We start from the raw sequence: 26,609 nt of genomic DNA, 5'->3' as shown, positions 1-26,609 counted from the left end.
CAATTGCTGGAGAAATTCAGCAGGACTGGCAGCGTCTGTGGAGAAAGAGTTATTGTTTTGAATCTGGTGACCTTTCGTCAGAACTCATGACGAAGAGTCACCGCACCCAAAACGTTAACTCTGCTTTCTTCACATAGACGCTGTCAGATTTGCTGAGTTTTGCTAGCAATTTCAGTTTTTGTTTCAGATTTCCAGCGTCAGCAGTTTTGTTTTATGTTAGGATTTTAAACTATAATTAACAGTGATTACAGAGCAGCTATTGGGCCAGCTACTCTGCTCCACTTTTGTTTTTAGTCACAGAACTCATCTCACCATCGGCCTTGAGGGTGGGGTTTGAAACCATGCTCACAGAGCATTAGCTTACAGCTCGATTACTGGACTAGAGACATTACCACTACCACCACCACCCACCAAGGCTTTGCTTGACATTGTCTTTGCTTCATATTTTATCCTTTCATGGGATAAAGATGTGGTTGGCTGAGCCTAGTATTTACTATATGTTCCCAGTTGCCCCTTGAGAAATTGGGGGTGAGCTGCCTTCTTGAACTGCTGCAGTCCATGTGCTGTAGGTAGACTCACAATGCCCTTAGGGAGGGAATTCCAGGAGTTTGACCCAGCGACATTGGAAAAGCAGTGATGTATTTCCAAATCTGGATGGTGAGTGGGTTGGAGGGGAACTCGCAAGAAGTGGTGTTCCCATGTATCTGCTGCCCTTGTCCTTCCAAGTTGTTGTGGGTTTGGAAGGTGTTGTCTAGAGCTCTTTGGTGTATCTCTACAGTGCATCTTGTAGATAGTACACACTGCTGCTACTGAGTGAATGTTTGTGGATCTAGTGACAGTTAATTCTGCTGCTTTGAACTGGATGGCATTGAGCTTCTTGAGCATTATTGGGGCTGCCCTCATCCAAGCAAGTGGGAAGTATTCTGTCACAATCCTGACTTGTGCCTTGTAGATGGTGGACAGACTTTGGGGAGTCAAGAGGTGAGTTACATGCCGCAGTATCCCTAGCCTCTGGTCTTTTCTTATAGTGACTGTGTTTACATGGCTGGTCCAACTCTGTTTCTGGATATTGATAGCAGGGAGTACAGTCGTTGAATGTCAAGGAGGCAATTGCCTTAACTCACTGACCTCTGGTTCTCTGTCCTTCCAACATGAAGCAGTTTGTCCAACCCCGCATCATTTTGAACATCTCTATTGAAACTCGCTTTAATCTTTTCTCTTCTGAAGCCCTAAGTGTTATGTTCTCTTAAGTGTTGTCCTTTAAAGGAAATTGATTTGTAAGATAACAGGGATCCGCTTGATAAACGACCCTGTACTCTGGCCTTATGAGACACTGGGCTCTGTGGGTCTCCAGATGTCCACCTCAGCAATACTGAGGTCCCAGCTGAGGACTTCCTTCAAATTGTGCAGCACAAGAGGTGGCCCTTTGGCCCATCAAGCCTGCTATGATATATGGTGCCTTTCTAAACTAAAAACCTTCTGTCTCTACACAGTCCGTATCCTTTTATTCCTTGCCTATTTCTATATCTGTCAAGGTGCTTCTTAAATGTTCTTATTATATCTGCTTTTACCACCTCTACTGGGAGTACGTTCCAGTCACTTGTCACCCGCTGTGTAATACACTTGCCTATGAAATCTTCTTTAAGCTTTGCCCCTTTTAACTTAAACCTATATCCGTTAGTAATTGCCGATTCTACCCTCCAACTATCCATTCTATCCATGTCTCTCATAATTTTGCAAACTTCTATGAGATCACCCCTTCAGCTCTGACATCCAAATGAAAACAAATTGGTATTTTCAATCTCTCCCTCCAAACCTGGTAACAACCTGGTAAATCTTTCCTATATCCTCTCCAAAGACTCCACATCCTTCTGCTAGTGTGTCGACCAGAATGTGTATGCAATATTCCAAGTTAAAAATCACACAACACCAGGTTATAGTCTAATAGCTTTAATTGGAAGCACATGAGCTTCCAATTAAACCTGTTGGACTATAACCAGGTGGTGTGTGATTTTTAACTTTGTACAGCCCAGTCCAACACCGGCATCTCCGAATCATTAGCAATATTCCAAATGAGGCTTAACTAAAGTTCTATATGTCTTGCCAATTTTTGTACTCCAAGCCCTGATTGATAAAGGCAGGCATGCCATATGCCTTCTTGAGGACCTTATCCACTTGTGTTTGTCATCAAAAGACACAAAACCATCCTCAACTTCAGGACGTCCACAGTACTTTACAACAAGTAATGATATAGTCAAGCGATGTGATTAGTCATGAAGTAATTTTTTTTCTTTTCGTAATGTTGAGGGATAGATAAATGTTGACCGGGACGTTGGGGGGGGGGGGGGGGATCTCCCCCTTCTTTTTAGAAATAATGCCAATGGAGCTTTACACCCAGCTGAGAAGGTAGAGCTAAGGAAAAATGCTAAGGAGGCTGGAAATCTGAAATAAAAATAGAAAGATGCTGGAGAAACTCAGCAGGTCTGGCAGTGTCTGTGGAGAGAGAAACAGAGTTCACATTTCAAGTCAGGGATGGCTCTTCCTCAGAAGAGAGGTGCAGAACCTCTGTTTAAAACATCATCTGAAAATGCTGCTTTGGAGTGTAGCCTTAGATTTGTGTTCCGGTCTTAGAATGGGACATGATACTGACCAGAGAACACCTAGTATAACTAGTTCACTAATGACAGAAAATCATAAAATACCTTCAGCATGGAAGCAGGCCATTCAGCCCATACCTTCCCTCCAAAGAACATCCCACCCAGACCCACTCCATTGAGTATCAATGAGGCAGAAAACTCGGAAAGGCATCATGCTGTAAGGTTGAGTGAAATAAGGGTTGATGGGAAGGGTGAGAGCAGTAACAAATTAAAAATACTATACATGAATGCACGAAGCATTAGACGTAAGATGGATGAGCTTGAGGCTCTTTTGGAAATTGGCAGATACGATATTGTGGGGATAACTGAGACGTGGCTTCAAGTGGACAGGGCCTGGGAAATGAATATTCAAGGATACACGTGCTATTGTAAGGACAGACTGACGGGCAGAGGGGGTGGGGTGGCCTTGTTGGTAAGGGAGGATATTCAGTCCCTTGCCCGGGGGAACCTAGAGTCAGGGGATGTAGAGTCAGTGTGGATAGAGCTTCGAAATACTAAGGGTAAAAAGACCCTCTTGGGAGTCATCCACAGGCCCCCAAACAGTAGTCTGGATGTCGGATGTAAGTTGAATCAGGAGCTGAAATTGGCCTGTCGTAAAGATGTTACTACAGTAGTTATGGGGGATTTTAACATGCAGGTAGACTGGGAGAATCAGGATGGTATTGGGCCACAAGAAAGAGACTTTGTGGAGTGCCTCCGAGATGGATTCTTAGAGCAGCTGGTGCTGGAGCCGACCAGGGAGAAGGTAATTCTGGATCTGGTATTGTGTAACGAACCAGAATTGGTCAGAGACCTCAAAGTGAAGGAGTCATTGGGAAGTAGTGACCATAATACAATAAGCTTCAATCTGCAATTTGAGAGGGAAAGGGTACAGTCGGAAGTGACAGTACTTCTGTTGAATAAAGGGAACTGTGGAGCTATGAGGGAGGAGCTGGCCAAAGTTCAATGGTGCAATACCTTAGCAGGGATGACCGTGGAGGAACAATAGCAGATATTTCTGTGTATAATGCAGAAGATGCAGGATCAGTTCATTCCTAAAAGGAAGAAAGATCCCAGGAGGAGGCATGGGCAGCCGTGGCTGACGAGGGAAGTAAAGAAACATATAAAGTCAAAAGAGAAAAAGTATAACATAGCAAAGATAAGTGGGAAAACTGAGGACTGGGAAGCTTTTAAAGAGCAACAGAGGATTACTAAGAAGGAAATACGCAGAGGAAAAATGAGGTACGAAGGTAAACTGGCCAAGAATATTAAGGAGGATAGTAAAAGCTTTTTTAGGTATGTGCAAGGCAAAAAAATGGTTAGGACAAAAATTGGGCCCTTGAAGACAGAAACAGGAGAATATATTACTAGGAACAAAGAAATCGCAGAGGAATTAAATGGGAACTTCAGATCTGTGTTCACTGGGGAAGACACAGCAATCTCCCTGAGGTAACAGTGGCTGAAGGACCTGAACTTAAGGGAATTTATATTTGCCAGGATTTGGTGTTGGAGAGACTGTTAGGTCTGAAGGTTGATAAGTCTCCGGGGCCTGATGGTCTGCATCCCAGGGTACTGAAGGAGGTGGCTCGGGAAATCATGGATACGTTGGTGATTATTTTCCAGAGTTCAATAGATTCGGGGTCGGTTCCTGAGGATTGGAGGGTGGCTAATGTTATACCACTTTTTAAGAAAGGTGGGCGAGAGAAAGCAGGAAATTATAGACCAGTTAGTCTGACCTCAGTGGTGGGAAAGATGCTGGAGTCTATTATAAAGGATGAAATTACTGCACATCTGGATAGTAGTAACAGGATAGGACAGAGTCAGCATGGATTTATGAAGGGGAAATCATGCTTGACTAATCTTCTTGAATTTTTTGAGGATGTAACTCTGAAGATGGACGAGGGAGATCCAATAGATGTAGTGTACCTGGACTTTCAGAAAGCTTTTGATAAAATCCCACACAGGAGACTAGTGAGTAAAATTAGGGCGCATGGTATTGGGGGCAAAGTACTAGATTGGATTGAAAATTGGTTGGCTAATAGGAAACAAAGGGTAGTGATAAACGGCTCCATTTCGGAATGGCAGGCAGTGACCAGTGGGGTACCGCAGGGATCCGTGCTGGGACCGCAGCTTTTTACAATATATGTTAATGATATAGAAGATGGTATCAGCAATAACATTAGCAAATTTGCTGATGATACAAAGCTGGGTGGCAGGGTGAAATGTGATGAGGATGTTAGGAGATTACAGGGTGACTTGGATAAGTTAAGTGAGTGGGCAGATGCATGGCAGATGCAGTTTAATGTGGATAAATGTATGGTTATCCACTTTGGTGGCAAGAACAGGAAGGCAGACTACTACCTCAATGGAATCAATTTATGTAAAGGGGCAGTACAGAGAGATCTGGGTGTTCTTGTACACCAGTCAATGAAGGCAAGCATGCAGGTACAGCAGGTAGTGAAGAAGGCTAATAGCATGCTGGCCATCATAACAAGAGGAATTGAGTTAGAAGCAAAGAGGTGCTTCTGCAGCTGTACAGGGCCCTGGTGAGACCACACCTGGAGTACTGTGTGCAGTTCTGGTCTCCAAATTTGAGAAAAGACATTCTGGCTATTGAGGGAGTGCAGCGTAGATTCACGAGGTCAATTCCTGGAATGGCAGGATTACCTTACATTGAAAGACTGAAGCGACTGGGCTTGTATACCCTTGAGTTTAGAAGACTGAGAGGGGATCTGATTGAGACGTATAAGTATATGAAAGGATTGGACACTCTGGCAGTAGGAAACATATTTCCACCGATGGGTGAGTGCCGAACCAGAGGACACAGCTTAAAAATATGGGGTAGACCATTTAGGACAGAACTCAGGAGAAACTTCTTCACCCAGAGAGTGGTGGCTGTGTGGAATGCTCTGCCCCAGAGGGCAGTGGAGGCCCACTCTCTGGATTCATTTAAGAAAGAGTTGGATAGAGCTCTCAAAGATAATGGAATCAAGGGTTATGGAGATAAGGCAGGAACAGGATACTGATTAGGAATGATCTGCCATGATTATATTGAATGGCGGTGCAGGCTCGAAGAGCTGAATGGCCTACTCCTGCACCTATTGTCTATTGTCTATTGTCTTATCCCTGTAATCCTGCATTTCCCATTGTTAATCCACCTAGCCTCTACATCCCTGGACACTTTAGCACAGCCAATCCACCCTAACCTGCACATCTTTGGACAGTGTGAAGAAGCCAGAGCACCCAGAGGAAACTCACGCAGACACTGGGAGAGCGTGTAAACTTCACACCAACAATCACTCAGAGAGTGGAATCTAACCTGAGTCCCTAGTGCTGGGAGGCAGCAGTGCTAACCACTGAGCCACTGGGCTGCTCTGTGGAGAGAGAAACAGAGTTAACGTTTCAAAGTTCAAGATAAGTCTTCTTTACCAGACCTGCTGAGTTCCCCCAGTGCTTCCTGTTTTTATTTCAGGCTTCCAGCAGTTCTTTGCTTTGATAAGGGCAAAGGAATCAGCCCAGCCTGGACTCCACATGATTTGAGAGTGTGTTGCTGGAAAAGCACAGCAGGTCAGGCAGCATCCAAGGAGCAGGAAAATCGACGTTTCAGGCATAAGCCCTTCATTCCTGATGAAGGGCTCTGGCCCAAAACCTTGAGTCTCCTGCTCCTCGGATGCTGCCTGACCTGCTGTGCTTTTCCAGCAACACACTCTCAACTCTGATCTCCAGCATCTGCAGACCTCACTGTCTCCTGGTCTCCACATGATGCGTAGCCCCAGCAAGTTATTTCCGGACTGCCCTCTGTGATGATCTAGTGTACTGCTCAGTTCAAGAGCAATTAGTCATGAGCAGTGAGTCTGCTGGGGAAAGACGAAAGGAAGTTCTCTCCCAACGGCAGGCCCCAGTCGTTGAAAGCAGAACACGGAGCCTCACTGATATAAAAGTGTCTGATGATGTTATTCATATTCACACACAACATCAGCCATGGCTTCCCACAGCTGCTGCCGAGGATGAAGCCATCAGTGAGAAACTCGGCTCATGAATGTCATTTATTTTTTACCTGAAGGTGGGATTTGCCCTCTGGGTCTCTTTAGCAGTTTGGCCTTACCCTGGCCTCTTGCACACCCATCACTTGCTTCAAGACCCTCAGTAGCACGATCCCTCCACACCCCTACTCCCTCAACCACATCGGTTGTTGGGATGTGCCTTGACCTTTTTTGGGTTAAAATAGAACCCAAAGTGTAGACAAGGCCACCACTTTCTGCTGGCGCCAACAGTCCTCCAATACCCCTGACTGTCCCACACTGACAAGAACCTATGGACAGTCACTGGGAAGATGTCTGTGATCTTTCCTGTCTGAGCCCAGTGTCACTGAGATGATGCTGGCAACCAAACTGAGGTGTGCAACTCCAAACTTGGAATCAGTTCCAGGTCTATATGAGTTTGTGCAACACCAGGTGATGCCTTTAAGTTCCTTGGCTGTGGAGACGCAGGTAGCCAGGATAGTGAAGAAGGCGTTTGGCAGGCTTGCCTTTATTAGTCAGTGCTTTGAGTGTAGGAGTGGGAGGTTATATTACGACTGTACAGGATATTGGTTAGGCCACTTTTGGAATACTGCATTCAATTCTGGTCTCCCTGCTATAGGAAAGATGTGAGATTATACAGGGTACAGAAAAGATTTACAAGGATGCTGCCAGGGTTGGAGGGTTTGAGTTACGGGAGAGGCTGAATAGGCTGGGGCTATTTTCCCTGGAGCATTGGAGGCTGAGTGGTGACCTTATAGAGGTTTATAAAATCATGAGGGATATGGATAGGGTGATTAGCCAAGGTCTTTTCCCTGTGGTGGGGGAGTCCAGAACTAGAGGCATGGGTCTTTGGTGAGAGGGGTAATATATGAAAGGAATATAGGAAACGTTTTCACACAGAGGGTGGTACATGTATGAATGAGCTGCCAAAGGATGTGGTGGAGGCTGGTACAATTACAACATTTAAAAGGTATCTGGATGAGTACATGAATATGAAGGGTTTAGAGGGATATGGGCCAAGCGCTGGCAAATGGGACTAGATTGGGTTAGGATGGGAATAGATGAATTGAACCAAAGGGTCTGTTCCCGCACTGTACAATGCCATGACTCCAAGTTATCAGGAAGCTTTCTGTTAATCTTTAGCTTGTTGTATGAATCATCAGACTTCAGTCTCCCATCTACAATGCTGATTGACATCATTCAAATAGGAACATCTTGGAGCTCTATCACAGATATACAACCTTGCGCTAATGGCACTGCCATTGTATTTTTATTATTTGTTTATTGGTTGTGACCAGTGAAGCATTCATTCCTCATGCTGAATTGACCTTGAGAAGGTGGTGGTGAGCTGTATTCCTGAACTCCTGCATTCGTGGGGTGTAGAGACACGCCCATTGCTATTCTTGTCAAGCTAATGGAATGTTGGCCTTCATATCGAAGGGACCAGAGTACAAGGATGCAGAGGTTATACTGCAGTTATACAAAACCCCTGGTTAGAACCTCATTGGAGCAGATCTGGACACCATGCCTTAGGAAGAATATGCTGGCCTTGGAGAGAGGACCACAACGATTTACAAGAATGGTACCTGGATTTCAGCAATTAAGTTCCAAGTAGAGGTTATACAAATTAGGCCAGTTTCCTCTGGAATTTCAAAAGTTAAGATCTGAATCATAATAATCCATACAGTGTGGAAACAGGCCATTTGGTCCATCAGGTCCAAACCAACTCTCTGAAGGGCATCCACTTAACCCACTCCCTACACTTACCCCAATCACCCTACATTTCCCATGGCCAATCCACATAACCTGCACAGCTTTGGACTGTGGGAGGACAACCACACAGACACAGGGAGAAGGTACAAAGTCCACACAGACAATGGCCCAAGGGTTGAATTGAACCCAGATCCCTACTGCTGTCAGGCAGCAGTGCTAACCACTTAGCCACCATGACTCCCCATAAGGAGCAGAGTCAAACGTAGCAAGGGCTCATCCAGAATTTGAACCCAGGATCTCTTGCACTCCCTACATTTACCCAAAGTGAGAATCATTCCGCTACACCAACGAGCCAACAGCTCAATTTGATCAAAGTCTTCAAGAAATTAGCAAGAAAAGACTGGTAGATAAAGACTAACTATTGCTACTGGTTGGGGATTCTAGAACTAGGGGACATAGTCTGAGAATGAGGGCCAGACCAATCCAGAGAGATGTTAGAAAGCACTTCTACACACAAAGGGTGGGAGAGGCTTGGAACTTTCTCCCACAAACAGCAGGATCAGTTGTCAATCTTACAGCTGAGATAGATACATTTTTATTAAGTGTAGGTATTAAGGGATTTGGCCAAATGTGGAGTTAGGCCACAGCCTTGATCTCTTTGAATGGCAGAATATGCTCGATGCGCTGAATGGTCTGCTCCTGTTCCTCGGTCTTCCTCTATGTTAGGAAGAGAGTTCCAGGATTTTGACCCAGTGACAGTGAAGAAACGGGTATGTAGTTCCAGGCCAGGATGGTGAATGACTTCGCAAGAGAACTTGCCATGTGGATTTGGAAGGTGCTTTCAGAGGTGATGAGTTGCTTCAATAAACTTATACATTGCTAGTTTACAGCCATGGGGATAGTGGGAGGTTACAGTGATGGGGATAGTGGGAGGTTAAAGTGATGGGGATAGTGGGAGGTTACAGCGATGGGGATAGTGGGAGATTACAGCGATGGGGTTAGTGGGAGGTTACAGTGATGGGGATAGTGGGAGGTTACAGCGATGGGGTTAGTGGGAGGTTACAGTGATGGGAATAGTGGGAGGTTACAGTGATGGGGATAGTGGGAGGTTACAGCGATGGGGATAGTGGGAGATTACAGCGATGGGGATAGTGGGAGGTTACAGTGATGGGGGTTAGTGGGAGGTTACAGCGATGGGGATAGTGGGAGGTTACAGTGATGGGGTTAATGGGAGGTTACAGTGATGGGGGTTAGTGGGGTGGTTACAGCCATGGGGATAGTGGGTGGTTACAGCCAAGGGGATAGTGGGAGGTTACAGCGATGGGGATAGTGGGAGGTTACAGTGATGGGGATAGTGAGAGGTTACAGTGATGGGGGTTAGTGGGAGGTTACAGTGATGGGAAAGTGGGAGGTTACAGTGATGGGGTTAGTGGGAGGTTACAGTGATGGGTTTAATGAGAGGTTACAGTGATGGGGTTAGTGGGAGGTTACATATGGTGGGATCAGTGGGAGGTTACAGTGATGGGGTTCATGGGAGGTTACAGTGATGGGGATAGTGGGAGATCACCATGATGGGGGTTAGTGGGAGGTTACAGTAATAGTGCTTAGTGGGAGGTGACAGTGATGAAGGTTAGTGGGAGGTTGCAATGATGGCGGTTAGTGGGACGTTACAGTGATGGGGACAGTGGGAGGTTACAATGATGGGGAATATGGGAGATTACAGTGATGGGGATAGTTGGAGGTTAAAGTGATGGGAAAGTGAGAGGCTACAGTGATGGGAAAGTGGGAGGTCACAGTGATGGGTTTAGTGGGAGGTTACAGTGATGGGGTTAGTGGGAGGTTACAGTGATGGGGTTTAGTGGGAGGTTACAGTGATGGGGATAGTGGGAGATCACAGTGATGGGGGTTAGTGGGAGGTTACAGTGATAGGGCTTAGTGGGAGGTGACAGTGATGAGGGTTAGTGGGAGATTACAGTGATGGGGATAGTTGGAGGTTAAAGTGATGGGAAAGTGAGAGGCTACAGTGATGGGAAAGTGGGAGGTCACAGTGATGGGTTTAGTGGGAGGTTACAGTGATGGGGTTAGTGGGAGGTTACAGTGATGGGGTTCGTCGGAGGTTACAGTGATGGGGATAGTGGGAGGTCACAGTGATGGGGATAGTGGGAGGTTACAGTGATGGGGATAGTGGGAGATTACAGTGATGGGGTTACTGGGAGGTTACAGTGATGGGGACAGTGGGAGGTTACAATGATGGGGAATATGGGAGATTACAGTGATGTGGATAGTTGGAGGTCACAGTGATGGGGGTTAGTGGGAGGTTACAGTGATGGGGATAGTGGGAGGTTACAGTGATGGGAAAGTGGGAGGTTACAGTGATGGGGTTAGTGGGAGGTTACAGTGATGGGTTTAATGAGAGGTTACAGTGATGGGGTTAGTGGGAGGTTACATATGGTGGGATCAGTGGGAGGTTACAGTGATGGGGTTCATGGGAGGTTACAGTGATGGGGATAGTGGGAGATCACCATGATGGGGGTTAGTGGGAGGTTACAGTAATAGTGCTTAGTGGGAGGTGACAGTGATGAAGGTTAGTGGGAGGTTGCAATGATGGCAGTTAGTGGGACGTTACAGTGATGGGGACAGTGGGAGGTTACAATGATGGGGAATATGGGAGATTACAGTGATGGGGATAGTTGGAGGTTAAAGTGATGGGAAAGTGAGAGGCTACAGTGATGGGAAAGTGGGAGGTCACAGTGATGGGTTTAGTGGGAGGTTACAGTGATGGGGTTAGTGGGAGGTTACAGTGATGGGGTTTAGTGGGAGGTTACAGTGATGGGGATAGTGGGAGATCACAGTGATGGGGGTTAGTGGGAGGTTACAGTGATAGGGCTTAGTGGGAGGTGACAGTGATGAGGGTTAGTGGGAGATTACAGTGATGGGGATAGTTGGAGGTTAAAGTGATGGGAAAGTGAGAGGCTACAGTGATGGGAAAGTGGGAGGTCACAGTGATGGGTTTAGTGGGAGGTTACAGTGCTGGGGTTAGTGGGAGGTTACAGTGATGGGGATAGTGGGAGGTTACAGTGATGGGGTTAGTGGGAGGTTACAGTGATGGGGTTCGTCGGAGGTTACAGTGATGGGGATAGTGGGAGGTCGCAGTGATGGGGATAGTGGGAGGTTGCAGTGATGGGGTTAGTGGGAGGTTACAGTGATGGGGATAGTGGGAGGTCACAGTGATGGGGATAGTGGGAGGTTACAGTGATGGGGATAGTGGGAGATTACAGTGATGGGGTTACTGGGAGGTTACAGTGATGGGGACAGTGGGAGGTTACAATGATGGGGAATATGGGAGATTACAGTGATGTGGATAGTTGGAGGTCACAGTGATGGGGATAGTTGGAGGTCACAGTGATGGGGATAGTGGGAGGTTACAGTGATGGGGTTAGTGGGAGGTCACTACTGTGTCAAAACAATGTGGTTCATGTCTCACTTGAGCAGAAATTGTGGCTGAGACTCAAACGTCGTACTGAGGGAGTGCTGCCCCTCCAGAGATATTAAACCATGCTTTTTTGGATGGATATTTTCAAGTACTTTCAAAAAGATTAGGGGAGGTTTCTCCGATATACTGACGAACATTTATCCCTCACCCATCACTTCAGGTACAGGTTATCACCCCTCTCTTTATATGAGCTTGCTGTGTACAAATTGGACTAACAAACCTGCAAATGTTGGGAATCCTCAGCAAATCACGTAGTTTCCATTAGAGAGAGGCGGAGCTAACCTTTCAGGCTTCCCAAAAGGAAGTCATGAAAGGTGCTACATAAATGCAACTCTTCCGTTTTATTCTCCTCCCCCCCCCCACTCCCAGTTTCACAAAGCAGCTATGGAGGTGTTATTAATGCTGGGTAAAAACGAGGACTGCAGATGCTGGATACCCGAGTCTGAATCAGAGTGGTGCTGGAAAAGCACAGGAGGTCAGGCAGCATCAGAGGAGCAGAAAAATCGACGTTTCGGGCAAAAGCCCTTCATCAGGAATAGATTAATGCTGGCCTAGGCAACAACGAATGCTTCCCAGTACTGAATAATAAGAAAGGGGAGTCACCATGGAGACATGCCTAATTGGAGAGACACCCTGTAGGATACAGTTTCCATGATACTAGACCAGGGAGACTCATGGAAAAGCTCTGAGTGCCACTTCTGTTTATCTTCAGAGGATTTGGTTGGGAGGATCCAGCAACTGTCACGTCAGTTGATCACTTGGGTGTAATTGGACATGGCACAGTGCCATGCGTGACAAATTCCACATGACGTCCTACCTCCCTCTCCTTTCAGGGTGGTAACTCCCCTGAGCGTGTCAACAACGGTTTATGACCCACTTAATGAAGGTGCTAACATGAGCTTTGAACTCTGGGCAGACGTTTGAGGGATGTGTGTCGCCAGCTGCAAGGGGGTGTTGTTTTATTCAGAGATGAAATGGACATGTTGTAGGGGCACCCAAAATTGGATTGAATTTATTAATTTACCCAGTGTGGAGCTGTGCATGATCAGAGAGTATACATGGGAAGGGGGGACTCACACAACACATTAGCTCCATCCCCACAGAAATCCATGTTTGCCCCAAAATCATTAAACTATGGAAGGGGAGGAATATCCTATAGATATTTTCCTGCTCAGATGTGTTATTATTCATCTCTAGAGGAAATTGGGCCTTAAATGTGGGATTGTGTGGCTCAGAGGTAGGGACATTACCACTGCACCACAAGAGCCCCCTAATGAATAGCCCGTAAGAAGATCTAATTGGTGTAATTAAAACATCAAAATGATTTACGGGGATTGATACAGACAGACTATATATTCTGGATTAGGGGTGCAGAAAAGATTCACAAGCATTATTCCAGAGATGGGGAAGTTTACTTTCGGAGATAAATTTCAGAAGTTGGGGATATTTTACTTGGAGCAGCAGAGATTTGATCAAGGTGTTCAAAACCAAGGGGGGCTAGGACAGAGTCGATAGGGAGAAACAGTTCGCATTGGTGGAAGGTTTGAGAATGAGAGGGTACAGGTTTAAGTGAATCAGTGAAAGAAGAAGCAGTGAAGCAAAGAGAAACATTTTCATGCAGCAAGACTCATTTATCTCTGAAGCACCATCACTCAAACAAATGATTTAACCATTTATCTCTTTGCTATTTCTTTATGTTATCTGACAAACTGCGTTCAATTCTGGTCTCCTTGCTAAAGGAAAGATGCTGTGAAACCTGATCTGATTTATTTATTGTCATGTGTCATAAATACAGTGAAAAGCTTTGTATTGTTCATGAGCAATGCAGGCGGATCACAGGAAGCAGGGACATACAGATCATAAAGTGAAACAAAATTTAGACAGAGGCACACAGGTTACATTGCACAGGGAACATGCAAGATCAACATTAGCAAAACAACAGTTCTAAGAAATGTTCGAGTTAAACTTGCTGTAGGGAAGGAGTCGCCCAGTGTCAGTGACATCTTTGATCCAACTGGTTCAGAAAAGATTTACAAGGATGTTGCCTTGGAGAGTTCAAGCTAAAGGAAGAGGCTGAATTGGCTGGGGCTACTTTCCTGGTGCAATGAAGGCTGAGGGTTGATCGTATAGAAGTTTATCAAATCATGAGGGGCATGGATAGGGCGAATAGACAAGGTCTTTTCCCCAGGATAGGAAAGTCCAAAACTAGAGAGTATAGGTTTAAGATGAGAGGGCAAAGATGTAAAAGGGACCTAAGGGGCAACATTTTCACGCAGAGTATGGAACGAGCTGCCAGAGGAAGTGATGGAGGCTGGTACAGTTACAATAATTAAAAGGCATCTGGATGGGTTTATGAATAGGAAGGGTTTAGAGGGATATGGGCCAAGTGCTGGCAAATGGGACAGGATTAAATTAGGATATCTGGTTAGCATGGCGACATGGACCCAAATGTCTGTTTCTGTGCTGTACATCTCTATGACTCCATCAGTGGTTAGGACTGGAATCCACTGTTTGAGAGTGCAGCAGAGTTTAATCAAAACTATTATCGCTTCTTGCTGAAGATTTATTCCTTTGTAGACATTTTCTCATTGAACTGAGCACTTTGCCTTGGACTGATTGAAACTGGAAAGTGAATCAGGCGGAATGATGTTGATTGTATCTGATTAATCATACATAATAAACAGAGGGTACACTTGCAGGTGTAATTTTGGCTCCTCACTGTCATGGGACAGAAAGGTATCAATTGTCATTCAGTCTAACTAATTATACAAATCATCTCATGAGCAAAGTTAAATTGCCCTTAATCATTGTTTATGATATGCAGAATAAAACTTTACAGGTTGATAATGCAGGCTGATATTCTGCACATAAAGAAAATTGTTGCCTTTTTCTGCAAAGTTAAAATGAAACTTGCTAATATTTACTAGAAACTCTTTCAACTTGAAACTAATAATTCAATTGAAGAGTTATTTTCTGTACTTTTTGGTAATATGTGCCAATGGAGACACTGAGATTTGTTTCACTCTCACTGTGTTTTCTGCCACTCCTACCTACCTGCCCATTCCCTGTCACACCACTCCCCCTCATAGCGATGATAAGGTTTCGACTATATTCGGCAAAACAAGTAATCCTAAAACTGGTTCTCCTGAAAATGAGATTCATTTCAGGGGGGATTGAATTGTCACCTGAGAAGGAAGTAGGGAAGCTCAGTGGTTAGCACTGCTGCCTCATAATGCTCGTAACCCAGGTTCACTTCCACCCTCGGGCGACTGTCTGTGTGGAGTTTGCACATTCACCCTGAGTCTGTATGTGTTTCCTCTGGCTGCTCCAGTTTTCTCCCACACTTCAAAGATGTGTAGGTTGGGATGGATTGGCCAAGAGAAATGTTCAGGTGGGATGCTTTTCAGAGGGTTGATTATGACCTGTTCCCACACTATAGGGATTCTATGGGAGGGTGTGCAGGGTTACATGGGGAAGTGGGAGCAAGGGACTGGTAATTGGGAAGTCTGCATTTCTCATTTAGCGATCCAATACAGACATGATGTCCCAAATTTCCTTCCTCTTGCACTGTAGAAGTTCTGTGATTCAGGGAAACGCAGAAGGCAGATCTCAGAATGACACTTTACCTGCTGCATTAACAGAGTGCTGGGCACCACCCCAGAGGCTAGAAATGATATCTGTCTGGCTGTGCCGGGGGCACAGACCTCAGGTCAGCCTGGGTACATGCTGGATATACCCAGATACTGGCAAAGCTTCAGGTTACAAGCTTCTGTATCACGCCTGCCTCTTTAATGAAACACTGCTATTGAAAAGGAAGTCTGTTTTAACCCTTTCATGGGACGTGGGTGTTGCCAGCGAGAATTTGTTGCCGATGTTCCCTTCACGCTGAGGTTCAGCGCGTGCCAATGCACATTCCATTTCGGAAGCCACTGTTGTGCCCAGATCCCGGAGGTCTGAATGCCGAAAAGGAAATTAGAGGGAACATTGTTTGATGCCCATCCTTAATCGCCCTTAACTGCGAGGCTTGCATGGCCACTGCCGAGAGGTCAGTTAAGAATCAACTACATTGCTGTGGGTCTGGAGTCACATGTAGGCCAGACCAGGTAAGGATGGCAATTTCCTTCCCTGAAGGACATTAGTGATCCTGATGAGTTTTTATGACAATTGTCGGTAGTTGTCATTATAGTATTACTGATTAGCTCTCAATGCCAAAGTTATTAATTGAATTCATGGGGTGGGTTAAATCTGTGTCCCAGATTCCTGTAGATTTACAGTCCAACCTCCTCAATACCACTGTCCAGCCCATAAAGAATTATTTTTTGTGGAGGTGGGTGAAACAGTGAGCTGGACAAGCATCATTATCCCACACTGTTTCTGTAGGTCAGTCAGTGAGCACAATTGGCTTAATGGCTTGTTTATGTTATAGCCATAATGCTAATATTGAGGGTTCAATACCCACACCGCTGGGTTTACCATGAAGGACTCTCCTTCTCAACCTCTCCCTTTGCCTGAGGTGTGGTGACCCTCAGGTTAAACCACCACCTGTTATATCTCTCTCTAATGAGAGAGCAGTCCCATGATGACTTTACCTTTATTCACATTCAACTCAATTTTTTTTTGTCTAAACAATATTCCTGCGATGTCCCTTCATTAGAACCACTTGTGGAGCTGGCATTCTTGAGCAACCACCTGATGAAGGAGCGTCGCTCCGAAAGCTAGTGCTTTCCTGTTGGACTATAACCTGGTGTTGTGTGATTTTTAACTTTGTACAGCCCAGTCCAACACCAGCATCTCCAATTTCTGAGCAATGGCATAGTGGCTCAGTGGTTAACACTGCTGCCTCAACCAGTGCCAGGGATATGGGTTCAATTCTACCCTCAGGCAACTGTCTGTGTGGCATTTGCACATTCTCTCTGTGTCTGCATGGATTTGCTCTTGTTTTCTTCCACAGTCCAAAGATGTGCAGGTTAGGTGGATTGGCCATGCTAATTTGCCCCATAGTGTCCAGGGATGTGTATACTAGGTGGGTTAGCCGTGGGAAATGTCGAGTTACAGGGATTGGGTGATTCTGGGTGGGAGGGTGGTGTGACTCGATAAGCTGAATGGCCTGCTTCCACACTGTAGGGCTTCTATGAGCAAAGGTGCATTGAATCCACTTATATTTGGGGTAACCTAATGTTATGTTGAATGAGCAAATTCAGGCAAGTTATAGGTCCCTTGTTAGCAGGCAGAAAGGATCCACCGCCCGTGTCTTAGAGCCATTTTGGCACAGAAGGAGGCCATTCAGCCCACCAACTCAATGGTGTCTCTCTGTAAAGTGGTGTACAGAGTTTCCCCTAAAGAGTAGAATTGGGTGGAATCCACAATGCATCTCACAGGGGAAAGGAGAGAAAGATTTCTCTTTCAGCTCGATGACCTTGCTGCAAGAAGCTACAGGGTCTGAGAAGGAACTGCAAAACCAGAGACAGAGAGAGTGGTATTAGAGAGGCGGGGTTGGGGGGAAAGAGGCAACGGGGAGGATCGAAAGGATTTGAGAAGGAAAAGGAAGACCTGTGATAGAGCAGGAGGCATAAGAAATTCCATATCAAAGGGTAATGCAAGATAAAGAAGGTAAAGTCAGGATAGTCTCACTCTGTCAGACAGACAGCTGGCAGTGGTTTAGCCTGGGGGGAGTCACCATGCCTCAGGTAATATATGAGAAGGTATGTATCCTCAGCCAGTATGGGAATGGAACATTGCTTAACAGCATCATTCCACATTGACAGCCAGCCATCCAGCCAATTGAGCTAGCTGACCCCTGAAGTGACTAGGCAAACCGATGCTGGGTCTTAAAGATTTTGACGGTAAATATAAGTCTTGAAGGGTAAATGGTCTCAATAGAAACATTTTCCACTGTCTGTGAAAATGAGAATGCAGTCTGGCATCTGAAATGGTTAAGCACCAACTTTACAAATCCCCGCTCTTTTTCCTTACGTGCTGCCTAACCTGCTGTTTTCAAACTTTGTTTGGGATATCAGACTGGCAGCCTCTATTTCAGAGAGCTTATTGATTTCTGTCTCCATTTGTGAATGAATTAGTTAGGTAGGGACATGAAAGATCACCTTGGCACACCACAAGTGCATCGTAGCATGTTATTTAAAAGGTAAATGTTAACCAAATGTGATGAATACTAACCGCTGGATGGTAATGAACTTGGCATGGCTTCAGCCCTAGCTGATGAATGTCAGGCAATATAATGGATATTAGAAGGATATGCTCAACGTTCAAGAGATTTTTGTTAAAGCCTCACAAAAGAGGCTACGGTGCAAGGTTAAAACGCATGCTGACATTTTTTAAGAACTGGTTAGCAGACATGAAATAGAGGGTTGGATTGCATGGGGTTTTTTTATGGAAGGTGGTATCTAGTGAAGTACAACAGGGATCAGTGTTTGGGCCCCAGCTACTCTCAACAATCTCCACTATTTGGATAGGGGGAATCAAATTTAATACTTCAAGGCTCCAGGCAGCACTGTGTCACAGCACCAAGGACCTGGGTTCAATCCCAACCTCAGGTGACTGTCTGTGTAGAGTTTGCACATTCTCCCTGTGTCTGCGTGGGTTTCCTCCCACACTCCAAAGATGTGTAGGTTAGGGTGGATTGGCCATGAGAAATTGTGTATAGTGTGCAGGCTTGGTGGGTTAGCCAAGGGAAATGTGGGGTTACAGGGATGGGATGGGTCTGGTTGGGATGGTGTTCAGAGGGTCAGTGTGGAATCGGTGGGTGGAATGGCTTGATTCCACAGTGTAGGGATTCTATGATTAGGTGATATATATTTGTTGCAACGTATGTTCTATATGCTGTTATATATAAGAACGTAAGAAATAGGAACAGAAGTAGGCCATTCAGCCCTTTAAGCCCACTTTGCTATCCAGTGGGATCATGACTGATCCTCCATTTCAACACAGCTTTACTGTACTGTCCACTTATCCCTCAATGTTTTTGATATGTTGAAATCTATTGTCCTCGGTCTTAAACATGTTCAGCAATAAGACCTCCACCACCCTTTGGGACAGAGAATTCCAAAGATTCACAACCCACTGCGCAAAGAAATTCCTCCTCATCTCAATCTGAATGGCCTGCCCTTGATTCTGAAAGTGTGACCCCTCATTCTAGACCAACGCTACCAATACCCACCAACATCACCAACATTGATACCCACCATCACCACCAGCACCACCAGTACTATCACCAAGAATACCCATCACCACCAACACCCACTATCACCACCACCAATACACACCAACATTGATAACCAACATCACCATCAACACCAACCATACCCATCATCACCAACACCAATACCCATCAACACTGATACCCAACATCACCACCAGCACCACCAATACTCATCAACACTGGTACCCAACATCACCATCAGCACCACCAATACCCATCAACACTGATACCCAACATCACCACCAGCACCACCAATACCCATCAACACTGGTACCCAACATCACCACCAGCACCACCAATACCCATCAACACTGATACCCAACATCACCACCAGCACCACCAATACCCATCAACACTGGTACCCAACATCACCACCAGCACCACCAATACCCATCAACACTGGTACCCAACACCACCACCAATATCACCAAGACACACCACCACCAATACCAATACCCATCATCACCACCGAAACCAACACCAACAATACCCATCACCAACACCAATATCCACCACCAACACCAACAATACCTACCACTGACAATGCCTTCCACTACTATCAATACCCACCACATCCCTCTGCCTCAGCCAGGAAAAAGACTGTTCTTGCCTCTATCCTGCCAAGCACTATAAGAACTTTCTATATTACAGTGAAATACTGCCCTATCAAAAAAAAGATCGAACAAGCCAGAACATATCATTGTGGGAAATGTCTTGTCTTGAGGCGGCACGATTATCACCGCGGCCTCACAGCACCAGGGTCCCAGTATTGATAGGGCAGTATTTCAAGATCACCTCTCATTCCTCTTAACACCAGAGAAACATAAGGCATTCCCCCTATTCCAGTCATAGTTGCACTCTCTATGGCAAGTATATCTTGCTTTAGGTAAGGAGACCAAAACTGCACACAGCACTCCAGATGGGGTCTCTTCAGGCTCTTTATTGTTTCTCATTATAAGTTCTCATGACTCTGCTTGTTATGAGCCCACATTTGTGTAATATATAACATAATATTTCATGTAACATATGACAAGTGTTTCATAATATAGGTATTATGTTATAATCCCAGTTGATATTACCACTACATTTTCTCAGATTAGATTAGATTCCCTACAGTGCAGAAACAGGCCCTTTGGCCCAACCAGTCCACATCGACCCTCCAAAGAGTAACCCACCCAGACTCCTTTCCCTCTGACTAATGCACCTAACACTATGGGCAATTTAGATTAGATTAGATTCCCTACAGTGCGGAAACAGGCCCTTCGGCCCAACCAGTCCACACCGACCCTCCAAAGAGAAACCCACTCCCCTATATTTACCCCTGACTAATCCACCTCGCACTACAGGGAATTTAGCATGGTCAATTCACCTAACCTGCGCATTTTTGGATTGCGGGAGGAAACCGGAGCACCCAGAGGAAACCCACGCAGACACGGGGAGAATGTGAAAACTCCACACAGACAGTTGCCCAAGGCTGGAATTGAACCTGGGACGCTGGTACTGTGAGGCAGCGGTGCTAACCGTGCCGCCTCAAGACAAGACATTTCCCACAATGATATGTTCTGGCTTGTTCGATCCTTTTTTGATAGGGCAGTATTTCACTGTAACATGAGCCTACAAGGCGGCAGGTCTACTACAAACCCACCGACTCCCACAGCTACCTAGACTACACCTCCTTCCACCCTAAAAATGCTATCCCTTATTTCCAATTCCTCTGCCTCTGCTGCATCTGTTCACAGGATGACCAATTCCACCTTAGAAAATCCCAGGTGGCCTCTTTCTTCCAAGATCGCAATTTCCCTTCCCACGTGGTCGACAATGCCCTCCAGCGCATCTCCTCCACATCTTCCCACATCACCGCCCTTGAACCCCACCCCTCCCAGTGCAGCAAGGACAGAATCCCCTGGTCCTCACCTTCTACCCCACCAATCACCGTATACATCACATCATCCTCTGCCACTTCTGCTACCTACAAACAGACCCCACCATCAGAAATATATTTCCTTCCCCACCCCTATCAGTGTTCCGGACTGACCATTCCCTCCGTGACTCCTTCCTCAGGTCCACATCCCCCACCAGCTCACACCCAACTCTGGGCATCTTTCCCAGCCGCTGCAGGAAGTGCAAAACCTGCAGCCACACCTCTCCCACTCACCTCCGTCCAAGGCCCCAAAAGATCCTTCCACATCTGACAGGAATTTACCTGTACCTTTACCAATGTCATCTCCTGCATCAATTGCACTCAATGTGGTCCCAACTACACCAGAGAGACAGGGCGCCAACTTGCGGACTGTTGCAGAGAACACCTCTGGGACACCTGCACCAACCAACCCCACCTCAACCCCAACCAACCCATGGCTGAACACTTCAACTCCCCCTCCCACTCAATAAAGGACATGCAGGTCTTGGGCCACCTCCACCACCAAACCGTTACCACCTGACGCCTGGAGGTAGAATGCCTTATATTCCACCTTGGGACCCTGCAACCACACGGGATCAATGTGGATTTCAACAGTTTCCTAATTTCTCCTTCCCCCCCATATTATCCTAGTCCCAAGTCTCCAACTCAGCACTGCCCGCCTGACCTGTCCATCACCCTTCCCATCTACCCATTCCACCCCCCCTCTCTGACATATCACCTTTTCTCTCACCTTCATCTGCCTATCGCATTCTCAGCTCCCTATCCCCCAACCCTACCCTGCTCCCATTTATCTCTCAGCCCCCCCGGCCCACAAGCCTCATTCCTGATGAAGGGCTTATGCCCGGAATGTCGATTCTCCTGCTCCTCGGATGCTGCCTGACTGGCTGTGCTTTTCCAGCACCACACACTTGACCCTACAAGGCAGCAGATTTGGTTTTAACAATAACCAGAAGTATCACTTAAAGAAATTAAAATGAAATGAACCAAAATATTTACATAAAGCATAGAGCAGAAAATTTCAATATAGCCAGCAAAACAAAATCCCATCTACTCCCCAACATCATCATTTTACATTTAATCAGATCCAGAGAAATCCCTTCCTGTTTCTTCCTAATTCCAGAACTGTGAGTTGTGTGTCTCTTTTCCCTTCACCACCCACACAGGTGAGAGCTTAGATTTTCTCAGCTTTGAATAATGAGTGCAGGTTTCCAATCAAACACTCCTGGTCTGAAAGTTTCACCAACTATACTGTTTAACTGAGGTAATGTACTTCTTTAAGTGCTCTGGACAGTCTCCCTTTCTAGGAGAGTTTACATTTGCAGCTGACCTCAATCAGGTCTTCTTTGAACAGAACCCAAAAGCATTTGAGCTACATTTTTAAAAAAATTGTTCATTCTAGATTCAGTTAAATTAATAACTTAATGTTTTCTTTCTCTGGTCGTAAACCCCCATTTTGAAAATAGATTTGTATTACACACCAGGAGGCAGGAAGTAATTTACATTATGGCTCCAGTAAATCTAGCTTAGTTAATTTTTAAATTCATTGTCAAAAAACCAACAAGCCACTAGTTTAACATTCAAACTCTAAAGATAAAATGATGCTAACATATGAATGACACATTGTTCATCACAATTATGGTACTTTGTGGTAGATAATTGTGGATGATCTAGAGTCGTTGAGTCATACAGCATGGAAACAGACCCTTTGGTTCAACCAGTCCATGTCGAACATAATCCCAAACTAAACTAGTCTCGCCTGCCTGCTCCTGGCCCTTATCCCTCTAAACCTTTCCTATTCATGTGCTTATCCAAATGTCTTTTAAATGTTGTAATTGTACCCACATCCAGCACTTCCTTAGGAGGTTCATTCCACACACAAACCACCATCTGTGTGAAATAGTTGCCCTTCACGTCTTTTTTAAATATCTCTCTCTTTAAAAATGTGCCCCCGGTCTTGAAATTCCTCACCTTGGGGAAAAGTCATGATATTAACCATATGATAGCTGTTGTGACATATGTTTTATACTTTATGATATACGTCATGTTAACATAGACCAGGACATGATATTTTAGTAAATACATGCATAGTGGTATATTACGCAGAACTATGTCATCATTCATTCAGTGTTGCTGGGTCAACATTCTCGAACTCCTTCCCTAACAGAACTGTGGGTGTCCATCAAGTACATGGACTGCAGTGTCTCAAAAAGACCATTCACCACCACATTCTCAAGGGGCAATTAGGGAGGGGCAATAAATGCTGGCTCACCCAACAAAGCCCATATCCCGTAAATAAATAAATATAAAGCATGGGAGAAATAACTGCCCAGAGGCTGGTATCCCATCACTAACTCCCCCTTTATCCACATGTGCTCAATACACTGGCTACAGCCAGCCAGCTGGGAGTCAGTTCCTGAATTAAGCAGATTCTGAATACCCTGTTCATAGTTTTTTTCCTTTTTTTTGCAACTCGGCCAGCCAGCTCAGAGTCAGTCCTCAACTGAGGAGATTCTAATCTCCTGGTTATATTTTTCTTTGGACCCAAATACCCGATTATAGATTTAATTTTTTTTTCTAAATTCTAATTTTTTTTTCCCTTTTCTTCTTTTACCCCCACACTACCCCCTAACTGCGGTAGTGCTTATATTTTCCCTAGCACCCATGTTGTGTGTGTGCAGGTGTGAGACACAGTGAGAGACACAAGGTGCACAAATCTTTATTCAATTTCCACCACAAGGAAGAAAGGAAACGCCCAAGTGGCCAGTGACAAGCAGTGCCCTTCACATCAAGGATGTTTATAATGGTTATGCAGGTTAGCAACCCAATCAAGGATCTCATAGTGAACATGATCCACCTGGTTCCAATCACTACACTAGGGAAAGTCACCATAGTCTTACCAGATCATAGCAGCCGCTCACTCATTAGAGAGAGATGAATGAATGAATGAATGCATTAGCTTTATTGTCAGGTACACAAATGAGTACAGTGAAAAATTTAGAAATTGCCTCTTACAGTGCCATCTTAGGTACCTCAGTACAAACCTAGAGAAATGAAGAAAAAATAATTCCAGCTATCCACAGTATAAGCATAGGTCAGATACACAAGAAAGGCAATCATCAGAGTCTGTCTCCAAGCGCTGTCAGCAGCAGACCAGCACAGTTGACTGTTGTAGCTTAACCTGAAGGTCACCAAACTCAAGCAAGGGGAGAGGTTGAGCAGGGGAAGTCTGTCACAGTAATCCCAGCCGGTGCAGGAATTGAATTGCTGCTGTTGGTATCACTCTGCATTGCAAACCAGCTGTCAAGCTAACTGACCCAATACCTGGCCTCAGCTTGGGTATCTGTTTTGCAGTGATTCCAGAGCGATATCCTGGCCACGTGATGCCTGAGGTCAAGCCCGGTGCAGTCTAGAGTCAAGACCCATTGCAGCCGGGACACTAGGTGCCAGTATAGACTGGGGTCGAAGACCGTTGTACTGAACATTTTTTCCTCCATTTTATAATTTATTCCTAAAATCTGCAATGCTAGACTTTTCAATTCTCTATTTTTTCTAAGAACTATAACTGAAGCAGCTATATGTGGGGAACTTTGTACCGAAGATGTGCTATAACTGGCAACTGATACACTTTTCAACGTACTCCTTTGAGTACATGTGACAATGAAGCTAATTCTCATTCTAAAAATATACGCTGTATCTACGAGGGAGAGAGGGAATGGGGACAGAGAAAGAGGGGAAGGGGGAATGTTCATGGGGGAGGGAAGAAGTTGGGAGGGGGTCAGAGGGACGGGGAGGGAATGTGAAGACTGGGGATGAAGTGCGAGGGATAGAGTGAGAGGGGTAGTCTGGGAACTGTAATTGGAAGTTTCTCAGGCAAATTTTAAATCAATCTGAGCTGAGAAATGCATGTTCAGCGATGAAGGGTGGGCACGTTGAATATGGACGGGATGGTAAACTAGAGGGTGAGAATTTATAATGAAGGGTTTCTTAGCACAGATGTGTCATGATACTAACACCAGCATTTCTGTGGCAAAATGGTCATTTCCAATAATCAGGAAATTGAAAATAAAGGAAGTCAGCTGAGGAATTAAGCTTTTGATTAGCATTGTATATACTATCCCAACACTAACTCAGTTTCTTTCTCAATCAACAGGAGATCGTCTACAGCCAGAATTGTTCTGGTAAGTTCCACAATTTCACCGTGATTATAAGATATGATAAAAGTGCAGTTGGACTGCAGTTGGTGAATATTCTGTTTGTTCTCCTTTGAGGTTAATTCCCCTTTCATGAAACTAACATTGTAATTTCAGCTCGAAAGGAAAGTGTTGTTGCTTTAGTCAGGCAGAAGAGTTCACAGGGCAGTCCCTTGTTGCCGGCCCCTTGTTCAATGACCCAATGGTAAAATTCTCCCCTTCGTTTTCATATTCACCCACAGCCTCACCCCTCATTGTTTCTCCTCTAGCCTCATTATCCTCTGAGACCTTGGCTCTCCTCTTAGTATTGCCCTTTGCTCATTCTCGATTTTAATTGCTCCACGTCTGGTGGTGGTGCCTTCATTTGCCTTGGCTCTGAGCTCTAGAAATCCCTCCATCTACCTCTTGACCTCACTTACCTCCTTTAAGACACTCCCCCCGATTTAGCAGACTATTGTGCTGGCTTAGTATCTCCTGGAGGTGTCAGGTTTTGTTATCTAATGCTCCTATGAAGCACCTTTGGACCTTCCATCATAGAGTCATAGAAACATTCTGTTCCAACTCGTCCGTGTTGGCCAGATATCCTAACCTAATCTAATCCCATTTCCCAGCACTTGGCCCATCCAGATGCCTTTTAAATGCTGTAATTGTACCAGCTTCCACCCCTTCCTTGGCAGCTCATTCCATACATGCACCACCCTCTGCGTGAAAAAGCTGCCCCTTAGGTCCCTTTTATATCTTTCCCCTCTCACCCTAAACCTATGCCCTCTAGTTCTGGACTCCCTGATCCCAGGGAAAAGACCTTGTCTATTTACCCTATCCATGCCCCTCATGATTTTATAAACCTCTATAAGGTCACCCCTCAGCCTCCAACACACCAGGGAAAACAGTCCCAGCCTACTCATCCTCTCCCTATAGATCAAACTCTCCAACCCTGGCAACATTCTTGTAAAGCTTTTCTGAACTCTTTCAATATTGAAGGTGCTATGTAAATGTAGGTTTTAATAATTGTACTCACTCCCATTCACCACACTGTTACTAGGCCTTGCATCTACAATGATCTGGAATGGGCCTTTACTAACCCATGTCTAGCGTGATCTAAGGGATTATGATCTACATAACCCTGTGGCCTGCAACATAATGTCAGACGTGTTCCCCTCTTTGGAAAGTGACTTGACGAGGAATCCAAATGAGATTAGATTGATCTTAACATCAAATATGAGTGAACGAGAATATCTCTTTATCACGCCACACGCCGTAGCACCAATTGATCTTCCGCACTGCTGTCTGTGAAATATGTGGCCTTTGCCTGATTTACTCTGAGGCCTGAATGACTTCACACACATCTTCCTTTTTCTTTGAATTTCTCAGCAACTTCCCACACTGACGGGAAACGAGAAAAAAAAATTCTGTGTTGC

The 26,609-nt window shown here is 45.3% G+C and overlaps 1 protein-coding gene across 2 annotated transcripts in view; it reads left to right on the top strand.

Annotated features, from left to right (window-relative positions):
- The window catches only part of LOC122542007 (receptor-type tyrosine-protein phosphatase H-like), a 116,370-nt gene that overhangs the window by 14,089 nt on the left and 75,672 nt on the right, over positions 1–26,609 (top strand). For both annotated transcript variants that reach the window (XM_087978247.1, XM_087978246.1), the window contains exon 2: positions 25,152–25,179. In XM_087978247.1, coding sequence (XP_087834373.1) covers positions 25,152–25,179 — 28 coding nt within the window. The remainder of the gene's footprint in view (positions 1–25,151; positions 25,180–26,609) is intronic.

The sequence above is a fragment of the Chiloscyllium plagiosum genome, unplaced genomic scaffold (assembly GCF_037043375.1).
Source record: "Chiloscyllium plagiosum isolate Xiang-an unplaced genomic scaffold, Cpla_swu_hap1 HiC_scaffold_33, whole genome shotgun sequence".
Lineage (NCBI taxonomy): Eukaryota > Metazoa > Chordata > Chondrichthyes > Orectolobiformes > Hemiscylliidae > Chiloscyllium > Chiloscyllium plagiosum.
This window is presented reverse-complemented; position numbering and strand designations above follow the sequence as displayed.